Genomic DNA, 19,714 nt, shown 5'->3' on the forward strand with positions numbered 1-19,714 from the left:
GAAAAAGCTGCCAGAGCTTTTCATAAAGCGTCCAGGAGCTTCATAACGCCTCGAGGAGTTTCCCGGCCAGCACAGAGTCGGGCAGGCTCAGCCCGCCCAGCGCTGCCTTCAGCACCCCTAAAGGCCACGTCCCGCTGCAGCCCGCGCCGCCCGGCCACGGAGCAGAGGGAGAAACGAGACCCGCGGATTCCATTTAGTAACTGAACTGAAACGGCTTCGATTTATTAATTTTATTATTTTTAATCATTTTATTCGGCGCCAGGCGCCCCCCGAAAGGCCCTGTCGAGCGCAAGGCATGCCGGGATTTGTGGTCCCGGCCGTGTCGTGGGGTCCTGCAGGGTTGGGACGGACTCTCGTTCCCTGGCGCGATTTGACCCTTCCACCGCCCCGTCCTCTCCCCCTGCCCCCGCCCGTTGCCGCGACGCCGCCCGCCGCAGCACATTCCTGCGCGGGCTGCGCGGCGGGGAGGGAGGAGTCCTGCTTCCGGGTCTGCCCGTCCCGGCGCCTGAACACAAAAGTGAGATCCTTGGCTCGTCCCGGGCTCCTCTCCCACAAAAACTGCCCGTTGTCCGGCCTCGCATCCGTGTCCCAGTTTAGCAATGGTGCTCCGCTCGGCGGATAGGAGGAAACCGCCGCCGACGGAGGCGACGCCGATCAGGCACCGGGGTGGAGGGCCCTAGAGAAGCCGGGTGAAGAGGGAGGCCGGGGACCTGCGGCGCCGCGCTCCCCGCCCTGAGATGCCAACCCGGCAGTCGGCGGCGCAGCTGCGAGCGCGGTGCGTGGGGCCGCGGGGCTCGGGGAGGACAGCGGGCATGGGCGGCGCGGGGAGAGGGGCTGCGGCGCCGGGAGCTCTCCCTCAGCGCAGGGCAGGGGGTGAGAGTTGAGTCTCCACCACGAGGCCGGGATGGGCTGGAGAGGGGGGGAATAGCGGGCGCCGGGAGTGCGAGAACTGGTAGCGCTGAGTCCCGGTGTCGCGCAGGTCCACCGCTGGTGCCCCGCCGCAGGATGGAGTTCGAGCTCCTGGAGAACGATGTGCTGGAGTCGCTGGAGGACCTGGGGTATGTGTCCGAGCCTGGGGGTGCGGGGCGTTCCCGGTGTGGGCCGGGAGCAGAGGGCGGCCCCGCACAGGCGGGGCCGCTGTCGCTCCGGAGGGCCGCGGTTCAGGGCAGTGCCTGGAATGGTCCCTTTTCGTCAGAGCCGTCCCAGAGCGGGGCTGGTGATGATGCCCCAAGCCAGACGGGCAGGCTTTTAGCTGCACGGCCTTGGCGAGGGTGTCGCTTCTCCGTGCGAGCTGATCCCCTCGAGTCTTGAATGCCATCTGGTCTGTTGCTGCTCTGTTCTGCACAGCGGCCCCAGCTGAGGGTGGGACAGGATAAAGAGATACGTCAGACTATAAAAAAAACTTTCAGGCTTCATATTTTTTGGGGGGGAGGGTGGAGCAAGAGTAAAAAGCATGGCAAATGAGAAAGTGTTTTTCTTCTTTACATTTTTTAAAGGGTAATATAGCACAGGGAACTTTTGCTGTGTAAACCTGTTGCTTTGTCAGAGTCAGGAAAGGCTGCATAAGCATGAAAGGCAGAGCGTGGAGAACGCATCCTGCTGTAAGCTTCCATGTCTGTAAACTGTTGAGAGTTCAGAGGACAGGCAGCTACAATTTCACTTGTACTGCTGGTTCTATGCAAACAGCTGTATTTACCCACATTGGCCCCATTCCCATAAATCACTTTGTGGCTAGAGTCATTATGCTCCAACAAAGATTGTATTTCCAGGGTAAGTTGGTGATGATAGTTGCAAAGCTTGACAAATAGGTTTCTGTTTTAGCAGGTATTTCTCTAACTGAAATATGAAAAGGCAGCTCTGTCACAATGAAAATGGCTTCTTTTTTCTGTTTAAAAGGACACTAGTGGCTTGAAGGAGTGGTGATTTGTGCTTCTGATTTGTGCAGTTATAGACAGAAAGTGTTGTTGATTTTTGACATAAGTACGTAAAGCAAACAGTGAAAGTGGATGAACAAATAAATTATGTGAAGCAAAATTGACAACAGTGAAAAAAAGTAAATTTGGAGGATGAAAGACACGAGCCCTCAACAGTATTGGGAACAACTGGAAAAACTATTGCATGTGTCTAAAGGACTTCTGATTCTTGGTGTCTGGAAAGACTTGGGTGTTTGAGGCTTTATGCTTTGGCAGTAGCTCCATGGTCTTCCTGGTCCAACTTATTTTTTCCCATCAGATACTGAAGATATTCCTAATATATCACTTGATTTTTTTTTTCTCATAGCATTGCATGTTAGCTGTTTCTTTTTGTAATTGTGCTCGAGGTGTTCAGATGGTGGCCTCTTGTCTTGTACATCCATTTGTTGAACTGTTGAAAAAGCAAACAGATGGGATAGCACAAAGTTACCAAAAGAGAGTGTAGCTCTGGAACACGTGCCATTGACAGAAACAGAAGGAAAAACTGCTTGCCGTTAGGAATCTGCAAGTTGGATTATTGGCCAGATTGATGTGTAGCTGAAGTCATAATTATAGGAAATTACACACTCAAGATGTTACCTCTGTTAAAGAAAAATTCTAGAAAAGGTGCCTCTAGAAGATCTGAGCAGGGACTTAAATCCCAATCCTGCCAAAGCAAAAGGCTTGTCATTGCTTCCTTTCTACTTTGACCTGTAACTGGATGCTTCTATTCTGAGTCCCAGGTGTTCCCAGACCTACACATGTAGGGATGGGATGGGACTGAAACTTGCTTCGATTAGCCTCTTGAAGTGTCCAGCCTGCTGTGGTCATGCAATAGGGTTGTAATACATGAGATTACATCTTCCCACCAGCTGCCAGTAGATTAACTGTGTCACCAATCAAGCTGCTCCGTGAGGTAAAAGTTATTTCTGAGTGTGGCTTCTTCATTTTACATGGCTGAGGTAACAGGCCACTACAGTGAAGGCCAAATCCTTTGTATGTGGTATTAAGTGCAGGAACAGAGAGAGGAGAATTACATTTCAATTTGAGATGTTTTTTTATTGCTGAGGTTTGCCAAGAGTTGCCTGGACTCGTTGGATTGTTGTGAGGTAGTGGATGACTTTACCCGGAAGTTCCCAAGAGAGATTTTTTTTAGTTATGAGCATGCTTGGATGTTTTTGTCTTTTGGGGGCAGTATATCAAAATAATATTGTACATGTTTTTCCTAAAATACTGAGGTAAACACTGACTTGTGCTTCTACCTGGTTAATAAGGCATCCTTCTCCCTACTCTTCATTCTCCCCCTGAGAGATTATCAGTACACAGATGTTCTGAAAACTATGCTTTCTAAGATCTTATCTATAAACTCATGCTTTCTTTCAGTAAGTCTGATTTTTGGCTTATTTTGCTTATGCAAAGAACCAATTCCATTAATATTTCTTGTGTATATTTAGGGAGGTTGGTTTTTCAAGTGATGATATTGTTATGCGGATCACTTTTGTAATATTTCTATCAAAGGCTTTGTTTTGTAAAGCAGCCCTTTCATACATGATAGGAAATAAAGATGCACTTGTTCAGCAAGTTGCAGTTCATGCAACTTGTTCATGCAGTTGCCCTGAATAGGTCTGTTGTCACTAACATCTTCAGGAGATGGCAGCAGAGAAGTTGCCACTGTACATGGTAACATTCTTGTGGAGGAAACTTTTGATAATGCTATTTTGTGACACAGTCTCTCTGATGGTAAGTTAATGTGCACACAAAATCTGAGTTTACTCTGATGTTTTCAGTGTGGTTCTTGCTGCAGTTCAGTCCAGGAATCACCTTTCCATGAGATCAGCACTGCAGATGTGTTGTGATTGTAGCTCTCAGTATGTATACGGCATAAAATAAATCTGTCAAAGGACATTGGTCACAGCAAACATTAATAAACTGTGCTTTTGTTTTACTTCTCAGTTACAAAGGTCCATTGTTAGACGACAGAGCGCTGGCTCAGGCAGTCTCCCATGGAGCCAGTTCCCCTGAATTCACCAAACTCTGCGCTTGGTTGGTATCGGAGTTACGGCTCTTCTGTAAACTAGAGGAGAACGTGCAGGCAACCAACAGTAAGTAGTCATAACTCCAGCACAAACATGCACTTAATGTGTGTTCTTGCATGCCACAGAGATTAGGGCTGGCCTATCTATTGTACCAGGGAGTGTTGTCTGCACACTTCCAGATTTTGGATATTTTCCACCTCAAATTTGCCTAATGAACAGCCAGTAGAGGTTGAAATAATAGTGGTGATCAAACAGTCTTTCTTCTGAAATTAGTTTTTTCTGTTAATTTTTTAACCATATTGTTTTTTAAAGTTCTTAGATAGATTTAGGGAAACATTAATGTTAGTGGGGTTTTTACTAGATCATGAGAATATTTTTATTTCAATGCTTCTATCTGTAATTTTGATATCAGTAATACTACTGTTCAAGGTTACATTCTCATGACTACGGTAACCATATCTTCTATTTTTACTGTTAGTTCCCTTAACTCTGTGCTTGTTGTGAGAAGGAGCCTGAAAATGATTGTTTTTCACTTTGGTAGAGGAAACAAACCGTAGCTTTCAGAAAAAAAAAAGTTAATTTTGGTCAACTAATCATGACAATCTAAAGATTAAATTATTAAATTGGTGTGATAACCCATATTACTGAATATCTAATGTATTAACTCATAATGCTTTCATGAGTTTAGCTTTGTATTTACTCAGTGGCCAAAGGTTGCTGCCTTCTACCTCAGCATCTGTTACTTTCCTTTCTTTCTGTTTTTGACATATTAATTCTTTCTTCTTTGAGTGTATTTCGTATTCTTTGTGTAACAATACAGTATCTCACCCCTTCTAGTAGTAAAAAGTTTCTATTCTTTGTTTTTTGTAAAAATACAATCCAGAAATCTTCCGACATCTATCTCAAATTTTTTAAACGCAGTGACAGAAACATGTTAGCTGGAGTACCATCAAGTCCTACCTTAATTTTGTATGTCTTGAGTTTAGGAATAACAGACATTTGGGGTTGAAGTCTCTTTCCAAAAGATGAAAAAAGCTATTTCTCGTCACTTTTTTTTTTTTTACCTAACAAATTCTTTCTTGTCACTGTTTTTTTTACCTAATAAATTCTGATTAGTTTCAGTAATGTCAGTATTTTTGACAGAAGTATCAGTCTAAGGTTTGGTTTATGTGACTTCCTTATTTTTACCGGATATTGATATGAAATAAAATCAGTTGACAAATGAGAGCTTACAGGGAGAAGTAATAGAAAAAAGTGAGATCTCATAAACCATATTTATTATTCATGATAGTTTTTAATGTCCCCTTTCATTGTAGAACTTGCCAGTGCCTGTCTGTTGCAGCTTGGAAATGCAGTCAGTGAAACATAATTTTATATTAATGGATCATATCATGGTTCCAGATAGGTTGTGCATTGTCTTGGAGGAACCCAAGAAATGCACTTGGCTTCCGTTAAAAATGGGTCTTAATGTTAAATAGCAACTTGAGCAAAATACATATTTTTTAAATAGCTAATTCATTCTAATCATACCCTCTATATATTAGAAATGAATTATTCTTTTTTTTCTAAGGTCCAAATGAAGCAGAAGAATTTCAGCTTGAAATGAGTGGGCTGCTGTCTGAAATGAACTGTCCATATGCGTCATTAACATCAGGAGATGTGACAAAACGCCTTCATAATCAAAAGAACTGTCTCTTGCTGCTTAGTAAGTTAAAAGGGTGCTTGCAAGCAAACCTGATTTTCTGAAAGATTTATAGTATTGTTTCTTACACTTAATGAGATACTGGTTACTTTACCACAATGTACTACACTACAGTTACTTCAAAATGTGCATTATTTTTACTGTAATTTACTTCATCAGAGCATTATACTTCTGGGTTTACTAGTCAATATGTACCCAGTATATGATTGAAAATACTCTTGAGTGTTAACCTTTTTCACAGGTTAACAAAAAGCCTGTCGTATTACTTCTCAAAAGGCACAACAAAGAGGGAATTATTTGAAGATTTCTGCCAGAATTTAGCCACTGAACTCTACTTAGCATGGTTGTAAAAATGACCACTAACATCAGATGCATCATAACTTTAGAGGCTCCCACTGTGATGGCTTGCAAGGTGCAACAAAACTTGCATTTTCCTACACTGACAGCAGTTGGAATTGTTACAAAAGAAACAATGTTTTATCCCAACTCCCAGTTCTTTTGATCAACACCCTTAGTAAATAGCTTCACTGTTGCTTTCTGCTGATTGAAGGGAAATTAACATTGCAATGGTGATGTCTTCCCTTTTCCACCCATCAGATCTCAATAGCTAAATTGGTTTTTTTTCTCCTTATGAAATGTTAGAGGAGAAGAAATAGTACTTGAATTTGTAAAAGGTGTGTGATATTAATTCATTAATTCACATTATAATAAAAAAATACAAGCTTGAGTTAGAAACTGTAGTACTAATTTTAAAGTCAAGATGAGTTAATGTTTTATTTGCTTCCTCAGTTGCTGCTGATTCTTTAACTTTTCAAAACAGAAATTTAGTTCTGCCTTCTTCTGAGATACAAGAAAATATTTACAGAGTAGGTTCCTGTATTTCAACAGTAGGAGAAAGATGATTAGACTTAATCTGAATATTTCTTACAGTATGTTTAAAAATGTCAGATGAAGTGAGGTGGTTTCATTTGAAATAGTTTGAGCTACAAACTGTCTTCTCTTCAGCTTGTTTTCTGTAAGCCAAGCCATTCAGTCAATTTGGCTTGCCTGTGACACACAGTTTATCCCAGAGGTCCTTTGGGATGTACATTTTGGTAATATAAGGCCGTGTTGAGGAGCTGAACTCTGGTATCCCATCTGGCAGGAATGCTGTGTTTACTGTCAAATATGAAATTGTAGTAGTGCCAAATTCCTTTTTTGTGTACCACCATAGTTGCATAGCTTTCTTCAGCTGTATTAAGTGAACTTATTAGGTATCCTGTTGTATGTGAACCATAAAACTAATTTTTTTCAGGAGAAACAGGATGACCCTCTGTAGTGAAATGTCATGGTATTTTACATTTTAATGAAATGCAGCACAGTTTATGTCTCTTGGAAGATGTAGCAGTATTGCTAGGAGATGAAAGCACCAAATAAACCCAAGTAGTTAGGATTGATTGTCTAATGTGCAGCATCACTAGAATACAATGTTAGGCAATAGCATCTACAAAACAAAAGTACAAGAGTTTCAGGCTGGTTCAGAAAAGGTGTGCAAAAAAAGAATCGCTATCTAAAGAACATTCATCTTAGTGATAGACTTAAAAAATTCTGTCATTGTTAGAGGAGGTTGAAGATAGCTTAAATGTGATCTCTAAATTTTTGAAACAAAATTCTCCTGCTAGTTTCTTTTTCAGTAGACCTGAAAAGAGTGTAATTAATTGAAAATTCAGTGTAAGAAAAACCTATATAAAGTGTTGCTGAAAGAACTTACAAAGGATGCTTCACTGTTTTACACATTCTAAGAAGTTTTTTATTTATAAGGTATTCTGTAACTTTAGCAGATGACATTCTAGAGATCATTAAAATGCTGTGTTCTTTTCTTAATCTTTTTATCTGTCCCAGTTTTATAAATAATAAGCTTCTTTTGTATATCTGTGGGTTTACTTCCCTGCTCACAAGTGTGTTTGCAGTATCAGTTTTTCTTATTTTTAGAAGTGCTTATGTATGTTATTGTTATGGCCACTCACTATGATTAATGAGAAGTATTGTTAAACTTGTGCTTTTTTTAAAATTCAGACCTTAAAGTTGTGACATCTGCAAAGAAAGGCTGTTTATATAATTGTAAACTTATATCACTGTAAATTGCACCTGATACTGAAATTGTGGGCATATACTGTATTCAGAAATTGTGATTTTGATTTTTCTCTTTGTTTGATGGAGTTACAACGTAATGGTAGGCTCTTACAGTTCTGATATTGAAGAAAACTTCAGCCTTCTAACTTCTAGCTTCTATTTCATCAGTTACAGGCTTCCTTACTGAAGTTACTGTAAACATGAATTCTCAATAGTGCTTCTTGGTGGGATTATTCTTCTACTCTACATTTTGTGTGGGGAGGTAGAGGAGATTCATCTGACGTTTCACTTCTCTCTACTCGTTACCTTGCTTGTTTCCTAGAGCCTCAAGAAGTGCTTGCTTGTCTACCCTAAAATGCACATTTCAGTCCCTCATCCTGTTTGTTTCCATGTTCCTGGTTTCCTGTCTTTGCTGGGTAAAACCTGAAGGAAGAGCTGTGCTCTGTTGAACTCTGGGATTAATACTTGCTAGAATCATAGGGATTTTTTCCAGGCTTTAATTGGTTGTACTAAACCAGTCCTCTGTTTCTTGTGTTTCTAGCAGTTTCTAGCACTGAACTCAGTAATTGTAAATATGAGTGTTCTGTAGATAGAAAATTTCTATCCCTCACTCTATCTAAAACAGTCAATTTGCATGTTTGTTGGTTGTAAGCACTTGAGTTTTCACTGGCTCTGAAATAACTCTTTTATATCTGATGGTCAAATCTAATTTTTCTTACTCCAGCATACCTCATCTCAGAACTGGAAGCTGCCAGAATGCTGTGTGTGAATGCCCCTCCTAAAAAAGCCCAGGAAGGGGGTGGCAGTGAAGTCTTTCAGGAGCTAAAAGGCATCTGTATTGCTTTAGGCATGTCCAAGCCTCCTGCCAACATAACGATGTTCCAGTTCTTCAGTGGAATTGAAAAAAAAGTAAGATCCAAAGGAAGAAAAATTTGAATATTTATGATTTTATTGTTTTGATGGAAAATAGCTCTGTTACCTGGGTGAGATTTGCCTTTTGTGAAACTCCAGTGTTTAAATTGTGAAGGAGAGTTAATGTGTTTTACTGTGTATACAAAGAGTCAGAATCTTGAAAATTATTTTGAAGGCTTTTTCCATGCCAAGGTATGAGGTCAGACACTTCTGCTATCATTGCTTTCCAGGGTGACTGCTCTAGGTTTTGATGCCATCACTTGTTGCAGAAGACATAGAATGTGCTCATCTTAGGCCTCAGGAAGAATGTTAAAGAGAAATGTTTTTCAAGAAATACACCTAAACAAATTTGTATGGGAACCTAATGTTTTAAAGATGTTTTGGTTAAAAGGTGGTGTAACTAAAGTAAAACTTAACACCTTCTTCCTAAGACTTCATAATTTCTTGTGATTCCATTTATTTTTATTCCTTGCATGTGTGTGTTCTCCAGGCTGTTGTGATTTAAAAAAAAATTACTTTTGAGTAACTTCTGTAAATCAGAGAAATTAAATGGAATGGGCTGTCCACTGCACACACCAAGGGTCAGGGACAGAAAGCTTTTAAATCACATTTAGTGACTTAATTTGCAGGATAGGGGAGAGCGGAACAGCAGAAGACAGCCCTTAACTTTAAAGAACAGGTATGGGTCCCTTCTAATGCAAAGCTCCCCAAAACACTCTAAATTTGACAGACCGTTTTACTTACACAAAACCGAGAAACTGAAAATAATGTTTTGTTTCTATGCAAGATATCAGTTTGGTTTGACCTGTTTAAGAAGTGGAGGAGTATGGTTTTCCATTAGAAGTCCAAGGTATAGAATGAAAGCAGTTTGTTTTCTGGTTTTGGAATTATTGTGAGCACTACACAGACACATAAGAAATGCTGTGCTTCTATTTTATGTAAAAGGTAGAAAATATTCATAATAATGGACAATGCTAGGAAGCTTTGCTGTTGAAAGAAACTCTCTAAAAATACAGAATATAAACTAGATTCAAATCCTCTTAATCTGGGGATTCTGTTATGTTTTCCTAACATACTCCTGTTTAACGTTGTCTGGTAAGGTTAAATGAATATTCTGTCAATGACTTACATTAACCTCCTTCCTCCTTAACCGTCCTTACAGTGTAATGAAGTACAATCAGGAATTTATAACCTACAAGTTTAGCAGAAATAGTATATAACTTGTGTTTACAGTCTGAATACTTCACTTGTTAGCAGTACTTGAGAATGAGAAAGTAAAGCTGACTAATAACTGAAAAACTTATTTCACTTTGTAAATGAACACATCGCAGTGTTCTTGTTTTTGAAACGTGAGTCTTAGAATGGCAATATTCTGATTGAATGTGTGAAAATCAAGCTATTTTCTTCACATATATGTAGTACAATGGGGGTTAGGATCTTTGTGTAATTGACTCTCTTTGTTAATGATCCACCACATTAAGAAAAGGAACTGCTGATACTTGAATGAACTGCCTCTGCTATTTGAAAGCACTTAGGTTTAAAATCTTAAATAAATTTGGCTCAGTATCATTGCAAAACCAGGTCACTGAATATGTTGGAACACATACTGGAATGAACAGGTTGGTGTTTTTTTTCCAAACTGCTTTGGAAGTTTTCATCACTGCCACTCCATTTCTTCCCCTTGAAGTCCTAAGAAATTTTGAGATGGGATAGATAATTTAAGTTGTGCCCAAATTCCTAAAATGCAATATAGAGTTAAAATTTCATACCAAAGATTTTTCTCCTTTTGATTGTAAAGAGGGGTCCTTCTTTGGGTCATGTTATGTTTTACATCATCTTAAAATAAGCTTTTTGATACAAATGTTGTTTTTTTTTTTTTTCTGGATTAAAGAGATGATGTGTAGAATAATGCCTCTGGCTTCAAGAGTAGCAGTACCTCATGGTGTCTTTGTTTTTACTGTTGATCTATTCTATAGTCCCCTCTCTTAATTTTTAAATAATTATGGCTGAGACTACCAGAAATCTAAAAACAGTTGCTTTCCAAAAGAAGTGTGCTTGGCTCTCTGTTCCAGAGAAAATAACTTGATATTGGAGGTTGCTGTGTCATGACTTTCACTGTCCAGCAGTCCTCTCCTTTCATTTGAATCTTGAAAAACGTATTTTTTTAGCCAAAGCTTATATTTTTATATGTCTCCTAACAGCTGAAGGAAACTCTAGCAAAGGTTCCACCTAATCATGTTGGAAAACCTTTATTAAAGAAACAACTGGGACCAGCTCACTGGGTAAGTAGTTGCAGGTATTAGAGCCTATTTCCCTTTTTTAAGTGTACCGAGTATTGATCTTGACTCTCTGTGTTGCAAAATCATTTTTTTTCTTTCGGAAGACAAGAAGATAATTTCCTGCAGTATAATGTATATGTTGGTGCAATAAATGTACAGCAACTGATAAGATCTTAGACTCAAGAATCTCTAGGTCCAGGCTAAACTTTTCCAAAATGAGAGACCTACAGTGGTGGTGCTGACCAGCATGCTTGTGCGGTAGCTTAAACCTTCCTCTCCTGCCCTTTACCAGCATTGTCTGTGTGACCTAGTCCTGCTTAGATGGTGTCATGTCTGCTTCTGGGGCTTCTTTTTAGCTAAGCTGTGGGTCTTAATGTCCCCCTCTTTTTCTCACTTGGAGTAGTTTGCTTCCTGCATAGCCTTTCCAAGAGGTAGTGACTATGCAGGTAGGAGCTGGGAGAGACATTGTACACCCAGGCTGCAGAGCTGTGATCTTCTCCAGCTGGGATTTGTCACCTGCTGTACCAGGAGCACAGTGCCTGGCTTAATCACTGCTGCTGCACCAAGCTCAAAGCTATGGCTGCTGCTGCAAGACTTCAGATCCCTCTTGTCTCTCTCACTTAAGTCTGAAGCACATCTTCCCCCAGCAGTTTGCTTCCTTCAGTGCTTGTATTGTTGAGACTGAAAGTGGGCCCCGCTGCCCTCCCTCCAGCCAGGCCTCTTTAAATGTGTATATTACTTCTCTGATGGTGCATATCTCACCTGCTGCTCTAACTGAACCACTGTCTGCTACCACGTGTTTCTCATGATGACTTTTTCCTACAGGGCACTTGGTTGTTTTGCCTGTATGCAGACTGCTTTAATCAAGATCCTCTTACAGTACTGTACTTACTTTTAGTCCTTTATCTTTGTTCTATCTTTATCCTTAAGCTTTCTACTTTTTAAGAAGGCACGAACATCCTGTTTCTTAGGAGTTACGTATGCCCTTGCTTCAGCTTGTTGCTTGTAGTATCTTCTCACCTTTGTTTCTCTGTCCTGGTGGATGTTGAGAAGTGGCTCAGCAGTTTTTATGCTGTTAGAAATGGCAGAAGGCTGAACATGAGCCTTGGAAGCTTCAGGAAAATAACATCAGGCACAGCTTGGCTGTGAGTCCATTTGACAAGGTAGATAACTGCAGTCTTAAGCCATGCATATTATCTCTGTGTCATACTCTCTTCCATCCACATAGTTTATTAAGTAGAAACACTTTATAGATTGTTTGCAAATTTTTGTTTCAGGAAAAAATTGAAGCAATTAATCAAGCCATAGCCAACGAATACGAAGTCCGAAGAAAACTGCTAGTCAAACGTTTGGATGTTACTGTGCAATCCTTCGGCTGGTCAGACAGAGCTAAGGTACAGACTACTTGCTGTGAAGTCCTGGTTGTTGGTAACCCTTTACAATGAGTATCTCTGGAAAACTGCATCATTGTTTTGTCCTTCGTGAGTCAAAAATAATTACAGGAGTTGTCGGGTTTTGTTATGAGTTTCTAAAGAAATTTATGTCAATGGGACATGATTAAAAATATTTAACTTAGAACTGATCTGTTGGATTTTAAATCAGTCTGTAAAATGAGAAGTCAGACTGTGTGTAACTACACACCAAAGCCACTGGAAAAAGTAAAGATTACTGATCCAACCATGTTCAGAGTACCATAATGTGAACCATTAAGTGCTGTGTCTTGTGTGATTATAGAAAATCATCTTCTTGTTGACCATCCCTTATCTTACTTAGTGCTATCCACAGTGACCAGGTTTTCTTAACTCAAAGTGTGTCTGCAATCACGACTCCACAGATGCACATGAGAAAAGCTGCTAAGGCACTACTGGTTCTTACCTTATAGACAGGGTAATGCTTTATGTGCTTGTCTTTGAACCATGCAAGTGGCTGTGACATGAGATCTGTTCTTCCTTCAGTACATGATACATATTGTGCTTTTAGAAATAATTACATGGTTTCCTTATTTCCTATATCTCAGAAAGAAATTATAGCATTTTTAGAAATAGTACACAGAAATTATTTTCCAGGACTAAACCAGATCTGCTAACATAGTGTTAAGTATGCTGCTGACAGTGTTTGAGATGGACTTATTAGTGCTAAACTGTCACACATAAAATCATTGAGTGTTTTTTCTTGATAAGTGTTTTTTCAAAAAGCAGCTATACTTTAATAATAAACTGTAACCTGTCCCATTTTGTTTCATCATCTGAGTAGGACTTCTACTGGTCTACTCTCTATTAAACCTTGTATTCTTCAGGCTTTTTAGTAGATGACTGACGAACTAGCTGACTATTTAAATATTTTAATGGAGAATAAAAATTACTTGACTAGCTGCACAAAATATTTTCACAAAACCCACAAATTGTGTATATGCAAATATTTTTTTGAAGCGTAACAATACAAATTTGGATAACTTTGCTGTATTATTCCAGACATTTAAAACAGTTTGTTTTAACAGTAACTTTTATCAAGATTATAATTTTCTTTTTTATTTTAAAAGTATCATAATACAATAGTATGATGAAATAGCCATTTCTCCAGATAGTGGAAACACCAGGAAAAGAAAACCCTTGCAGTCCAGTCTATTATTAGGGATTTTTTAAAGTTAAAATTTGGAGTTTCACCTAGAACAGTATCATAGAACCGAAATATTGTGCTCAGAGCTCAGTCAAACTTACCAGGGAGAAACACACTAGTACTCTGGTGAATACTTTTGCTTCTCCTACCTTTACCCAGTGCCATATTCCAGTTTTCTGCCTTTGGATGGAAAACAAGATTTTAGGATTTTAAAATGTGCTCCTAAGTTTTTGCACTGTTAAGATATGTTGGAAAATCTGGTTTGCCTGTCCCCACTGCCATCATCTGCATTCAGATGGCAATGTGGTTTATCCTAACTACGCTCTGTTGATAACTGAAGAGAGATGTAACTTGTGTAGTAACTCATGTGTGGTAGCACAGATTTCTCCTGTGTTTCAGCTGGAAAACTTCTGAGGTGTTCAGAAAAGGCCGGAATGGTTAATGCTGAAAGGCAGTAGAGGAAGAGACATTGCATACAAGGCAAAGTTGAGTGTAGGATCTCATTTCTAGCTCTGCCAGGCCCTCTTGGCTGGCATTCCAATCAGCTTCTTCACAAAGACCAACGAAATGAGTTAAGAGGGCCTTTTTCTGCTGATAAGTGTTGGAGATGGAGTGAGGCTGGCCCATCTGGAATGGGTGCAGGTCAGGTGAAGGCACAAAAGGCTGTCTGGAGGCTAAACACAGATGTGTTTAGCTTTCAGTATCTTCTGGATTTTAGCAGTAATTCATATGACTATATGGCACACTTCTATTTTGTGTTTGCCTGGAAGTAATACAGTCTGATGTGTATGTTGTTGAAATTGTCAGCTCATTGGTGTCTTGGCATTTCAGTCAGAATGGTGTTTTCTATTTACTTAAGAAATTAATGTGACAAATGCTAGTTTGATTGAAGTAATCATCAGTTATAAAGTGGTTCTCACTGATTTTATATTAACTTTTTGTTCTGTTTGCAGTAGTGGCTTGTTATTCAGTGCTGATTTGATTCTTTTCATGAAATGTCCCATTGCTTTAACTGACTGGGTTTTGTTTTTTTTTTTTTTTCTCTTTGTTCCAACAGAGTCAAACAGAAAAACTGGCTAAAGTCTACCAGCCAAAACGTGCCCTCTTATCTACTAAGTGCACTATATCAATTGCAAATCTCTTGGCAGCTCGGCAGGATCTGTCAAAGATTATGAGAACAAGCAGCGGATCCATCCGAGAGAAGACTGCATGTGCCATTAATAAGGTACCTTTGGTGACAAATGCCTTGTTCTTTTAGGAATATTTAAGTAACTTGAATGTAGTAGTAAATCCTATTTTTTTCAGAATTGTAAGTGGAATTTGGGAATAAAGGATAAGAAACTTGGTGTTTATATATTGCAGATAATGCATCAGTGTATTATGGATAGCGCAGTTTCGGCTGTTGAGGTTCACAGTGTCCCTTCTTTGGGGCAGTAAAAATTGCTGAAATACCTTGGATTGCTTTCAGTGGGAGAAGGCCTGCTCTGTCTTGCCAGAATTACAGAAGCCATTATTCTACTGCTACCATGTCTAAAATAACATCTGTATAGTAGCTGTGTTTCTGGTCTGTGTAAATAGAATGTACTAAGATCACATGGCAAGGATCTCACAAATTAGATTGCCCTGGGTACACAAATAGATTACAGTCAAGTTTATAGTTCTAATAATGACATAGGATAAACATGACTTAGACAAAACAATTTGCCTTGTTTCAAAAGTTATGGTTTTACAAGAGTAATAAGCTCAAAAAAATGTATGTGCTGAATTTGCAGCTCAGTAGCTATGTACAGCTGCATACTTGGTGCTTTAAAATTGTGGGGATGGATGCATGCTCTTCTACCTTTTGAGTACCAACTGTACCTCTGGTAAAGTTCTAATTAATTTAGGAGAGAATAGTGGTACGCTGATTTGGTCAGAGCCCATCCAACCCAAATAATTTCTGCACCTTTTTAGTGTTGTTGGTGTGTAAGAAATTAAGTAGTAAGACAGGTTGACCCTATCATCAGAGTGTATGTATGTTGTAGTAGGAATGCAGTACTGCCCTGCTGCTGATGTATAATCTGTTAACTTATCTCCATTATCAATATTAAATGTTTTCCAAGACAGTAGCATGAAATAGCAAAGCAGCCTACTTCCGTTGAAGTTCCTTTGTTATAGTGCTTCAAAACTTCAAGCAGTACAAATGTCCTGTCCCATTTTGCCTTGCTAAATTTTTAAGGTCACATCATCCTTAGACAGCTAAAGACCTCTAGCGTCTTGTTCCACTCTGATTGGTGCTCTCTCACACCAATCTGTTGTTAAGTTTCTGCATATCCTCACTGAAAAATAGAAATTTTTGCCCTTTATTTGCCAAGTCAATGGCTTCTACAGGAACTCAGAGCACTAGTTAGGAGAGAGTGTGTGTTGCATTGTACTTGTGCATATTTGAGTTTAGCACTCTGTACTAATAAAGAGTTAAGTGAAAGACTGTGTTGGTGCTGCCCATGGTGGTGTGCCTGCTGTTTGAACACAAAGCACAGGTCTCCTGACTTGTCTTGTTAGCAGTGCTTCAAGTACTAGATAATCCCTGTTTAACTTTTATTAACTGGACACAGATGTCTGTCACTTTCAAACACACAAAATTCACCTGGATGTAAAAACCTTGGAGTGAGTGCTGTCTGTGGTGTGTTTCAGTAAATGTGACTCTTGTGTGAGGTGTCACAACTCCTACAGCAGTTTTCCCTTTCCCTTTGCAGGTGCTAATGGGCAGAGTGCCTGACAGAGGAGGAAGGCCCAATGAAATTGAACCTCCACCTCCTGAGATGCCACCGTGGCAGAAAAGACCAGAGGGTGGCTCGCAGCAAGGCGGTGGCAGAGGAGGTAGAGGTGGCTACGACTCTTCCTATGGAGGGCGGGGAGGTTATGACCACGGGGGTCATGACCGAGGAGGAAGAGGAGGCTATGACTCATCTTACGGAGGGCGAGGAGGTCATGAACAAGGAAGCCATGATCGAGGGGGACGAGGAGGACGTGGTGGTTATGATCATGGTGGCAGAGGAGGAGGAAGAGGAAACAAGCTTCAAGGAGGCTGGACAGATGGCGGAAGTGGTGGCTACCAGGATGGCAGCTACAGGGAGAGCAACTACAGAGATGCAGGTTTTCAAACAGGTGGCTACCATGGTGGTGGTGGCTACCAAGGAGGAGGCTATGGTGGCTACCAGTCGTCTTCTTATTCTGGAAGTGGCTACCAGGGGGGTGGTGGCGGTGGTTACCAGCAAGACAACAGATACCAAGATGGTGGGTCCCACAGTGACCGAGGGGGTGGGCGTGGAGGAGGGAGGGGTGGCCGTGGCGGTCGTGGTGGCCGAGGAGGTCAAGGAGGTGGCTGGGGGGGCAGAGGCGGACAGAACTTTAATCAAGGAGGGCAGTTTGAGCAGCACTTCCAGCATGGAGGTTATCAGTATAATCAGTCTGGCTTTGGACAAGGAAGACACTTCACCAGCTGAGGCTGCTAAAAATTTAGACTTCAGCAGAGCTCACATAATAGAAACCTGGTTTCAGAGGCCTGACTTAAATGCTGCTTGAATTAGTACTGGTTTGTACACAGCAGGTAGAATCTTTTGGGTGGGATGTTTGGCATAGAGCAAAGCACAACTTCGTGTAGACCTCTCCTTTCTTCCCACCTCTGCCTGTCTGAATGAAAGACATTGTCACTACCCCCTGCACTCTAAACATCAACTAATAGCCATGCTTTTTGTATGTTGGACTGGTTCCCTCTGTTCAAAATACTTTTGTTCTAAATATGGCTGCTGTGTTTGCCTTTTATTTTGATTTGGAGAAATACCAAGACCCATCAAATTTGTCTCTTATAATACACAGTAGAACTTCTGCATTTTTGCCCCCAAATCATTGTTGAGTTACATGTTCTAAACCAGTCTGGAGTGCTGCTTTTCTTCTTGCTGACCTCTTGTTTCAGTCACAATGGCGTTACAGCGCGCGTGTGCGCGCACAGGGAACTCCTCTGACAAGCAGGGTTTTGTGTTATCTGAGCTCTACTGTGGATGCCATGTTCAGTAGCCTTATCTCCTGCTAAACCACGTTTTCCCACCTGCTCAACTCTGAAGACTGACCGCCGCCAAAATCTGCAAAGATCATTTCAAACTAAGCTAAATTGTGAACCGATAGTGTGTGTAGGCCTGTAGTTAGGTGTAGCAATTCAAACTGACCTGCATCCATCCAAAACAAGTTGCTCCTCCTCCAAACCTAATTTTTACTTGAAATCAGCTAGAAGAAATGACAAACTGAAGTTTATTTTATTTGCAAGTTAAATACCACTGGCTCAGCAAATCTAGGGCAATTTGTTTTGGGGGTTGTCTTTTTAAAGAAATGCACTACGGCCTGGGAAGATTAGTTCCTGCCTAGAGGAAGCCCTTTTATTATTGCTGCAGAAAACAAAACCTGGCTGAGTTTGGTGTTCTAATGTTTGGGTTTTTTTCTTTACTGAAAGCCACATAATGCTTCTTGCTGGGTTTTTTGTGTACATAAACAGTGTCAAAAAGCTGTGAAAGAAAATGGCTGAAGGTGTGCCGTTGTATAAAAGGTGAGCAATAAAAGTATCTGTATGTTCTGCTTGCTTTAGTTTCTTTTCCTTGACAGTAAAAAGCAGTTGCTACAGTAGCTGGGAATTCATGGGGATTTAGGTCTTCTTCATCCCTTTTTTTATTGTTATTTATTTTGTACTTTGTAGTTGTCCCAGGTGTACCATGCATTCTGCCCTTTGAGGGGCTGTCAGAACAGCAGTGGGTGGGAGGAACTGCTCTTCAGTTACTCTGACTTCATTCTGTTCCTCCCTCTGACCTGGTGTAGCAGCTCGTAGTACTCTCTCCTGCGGGGTCTGTTGTTGTTGGGCCTCACTCCCTGGTTGGGGTGGCCCGGAAAGGTGGTAAAGTCTCTCCTCCAAACCGGGCTTCTAAAGAAAGACTCAGTAGTCTTCAGTCATCCGGTCTCAAGGTAGTTTATTGTATGTTATCTAAAAGATTTCTCCCTGAGCTGCTGCGGTCCGTTCAGCAGTCAGGCAAGGGCACACTCCCAGGGGGCTGGTGCCCTCTTTTATATCATACATTGCGTATTAGATGTTTACAGTTTTTCCCCAATGCCCATCACCTATATTGAACAGTGACTTTCTACTCTAAACCAATCTGTGAGTGCCAACATCACCAAGAACATGGAGGTTAGAAAGAAGAAAGAAAGAGGACAGGGCACACTCAAATCCTTCCATCTTAGAACTTCTGACCCCTGTGTACAAAACTCAGACCCCTCTGAGTACAAGGCCTATAACCCCCCTGTACAGCACTCAAAAATTCTTCCTTTCACTTTGTGACTGCTTCTACTATAATATCTAAACTTTTGTGATCCCGTCTTCTTCTTGCAAGGTTGGTAAATTGTTCCATGGATCAGGTTCAAAGCCACAGGGGTCTGTGGCTGCATTCCAGGGTCTCAGATGCTTTTGACCTGGGCCCGGAACATCCAAGAGTGTCCAAGGGACATTCTGGGTTCTGACACTCTCCTGCTGTGTAAAGTTATTCTTAGGCTGTGTGAGCATGTATCTCCCAGGTTATGCTCCTGCATGCCATGTGAACTTGCTATGCTGCTTCTGGGAACTTGCTGATGCTCTCCAGCCTCGTGGAAATGTAGGTTCTTGCTACTGTAGCAGAGGCTGTGATGATGGCAGAGTCTACCTGTTTTGTCCTCGGGGATGAATCCAGATTGATGCAAGCAGGACTTCCTTGGCTTACAGTAATAGCATAAATATCTGAGAGAATCTTTGTAACACTGGTGTTGCTGTAATTCAAGGTAGTCATGTAACTAAGTTAAAAAACATAATTTAGAACTGATTTGTCTGTATTTTGTGCCACAGTCAACCTGGAAATCTGCTTGATTTATTGCAGCCACTAGATGCTGCTAGTGATTCATGGGTTTGGAAGCAAGGCAAAGGCACTTGGGAATCTGACTTAATGGCTTTTCTCCTTTAGTGTTTCAAACAAATTCAACAAGTCTGATGAGGGAAAAGCTTTCTGTATTGAATCCAGGTCTTTAAGGGTCACTGATACAGATCTATCTGTGGCT

General features: G+C 40.8%; 1 protein-coding gene across 2 annotated transcripts; it reads left to right on the forward strand.

The window, feature by feature from the left end:
* The first annotated feature begins 480 nt into the window (after nt 1-480).
* On the forward strand, nt 481-18,215 carry FAM98A (family with sequence similarity 98 member A). 2 transcript variants are annotated; one of them, XM_068185285.1, is made up of 9 exons: nt 481-517; nt 980-1,058; nt 3,906-4,054; nt 5,559-5,693; nt 8,527-8,711; nt 10,916-10,996; nt 12,271-12,387; nt 14,667-14,834; nt 16,345-18,215. In XM_068185285.1, exons 2-9 carry the CDS (start codon nt 1,006-1,008, stop codon nt 17,092-17,094), a joined length of 1,638 nt encoding a protein of 545 aa, XP_068041386.1. In that variant the 5' UTR covers nt 481-517; nt 980-1,005; the 3' UTR covers nt 17,095-18,215. The 2 variants fall into 2 exon arrangements, with proteins under 2 accessions (XP_068041386.1, XP_068041385.1); XM_068185284.1 differs by lacking the exon at nt 481-517 and adding an exon at nt 700-775.
* Nucleotides 18,216-19,714: the final 1,499 nt, after the last annotated feature.

The sequence above is a fragment of the Anomalospiza imberbis genome, chromosome 3 (genome assembly GCF_031753505.1).
Source record: "Anomalospiza imberbis isolate Cuckoo-Finch-1a 21T00152 chromosome 3, ASM3175350v1, whole genome shotgun sequence".
NCBI classification, from domain to species: domain Eukaryota; kingdom Metazoa; phylum Chordata; class Aves; order Passeriformes; family Viduidae; genus Anomalospiza; species Anomalospiza imberbis.

Excerpts from the sequence above, each read along its gene's own strand:
- FAM98A (XM_068185285.1), top strand. The coding sequence starts at position 1,006 with ATGGAGTTCGAGCTCCTGGAGAACGATGTGCTGGAGTCGCTGGAGGAC. Across the intron at positions 5,694-8,526 it reads GAACTGTCTCTTGCTGCTTA|CATACCTCATCTCAGAACTG; the intron begins GTAAGTTAAAAG and ends TTCTTACTCCAG. Across the intron at positions 8,712-10,915 it reads TCAGTGGAATTGAAAAAAAA|CTGAAGGAAACTCTAGCAAA; the intron begins GTAAGATCCAAA and ends GTCTCCTAACAG.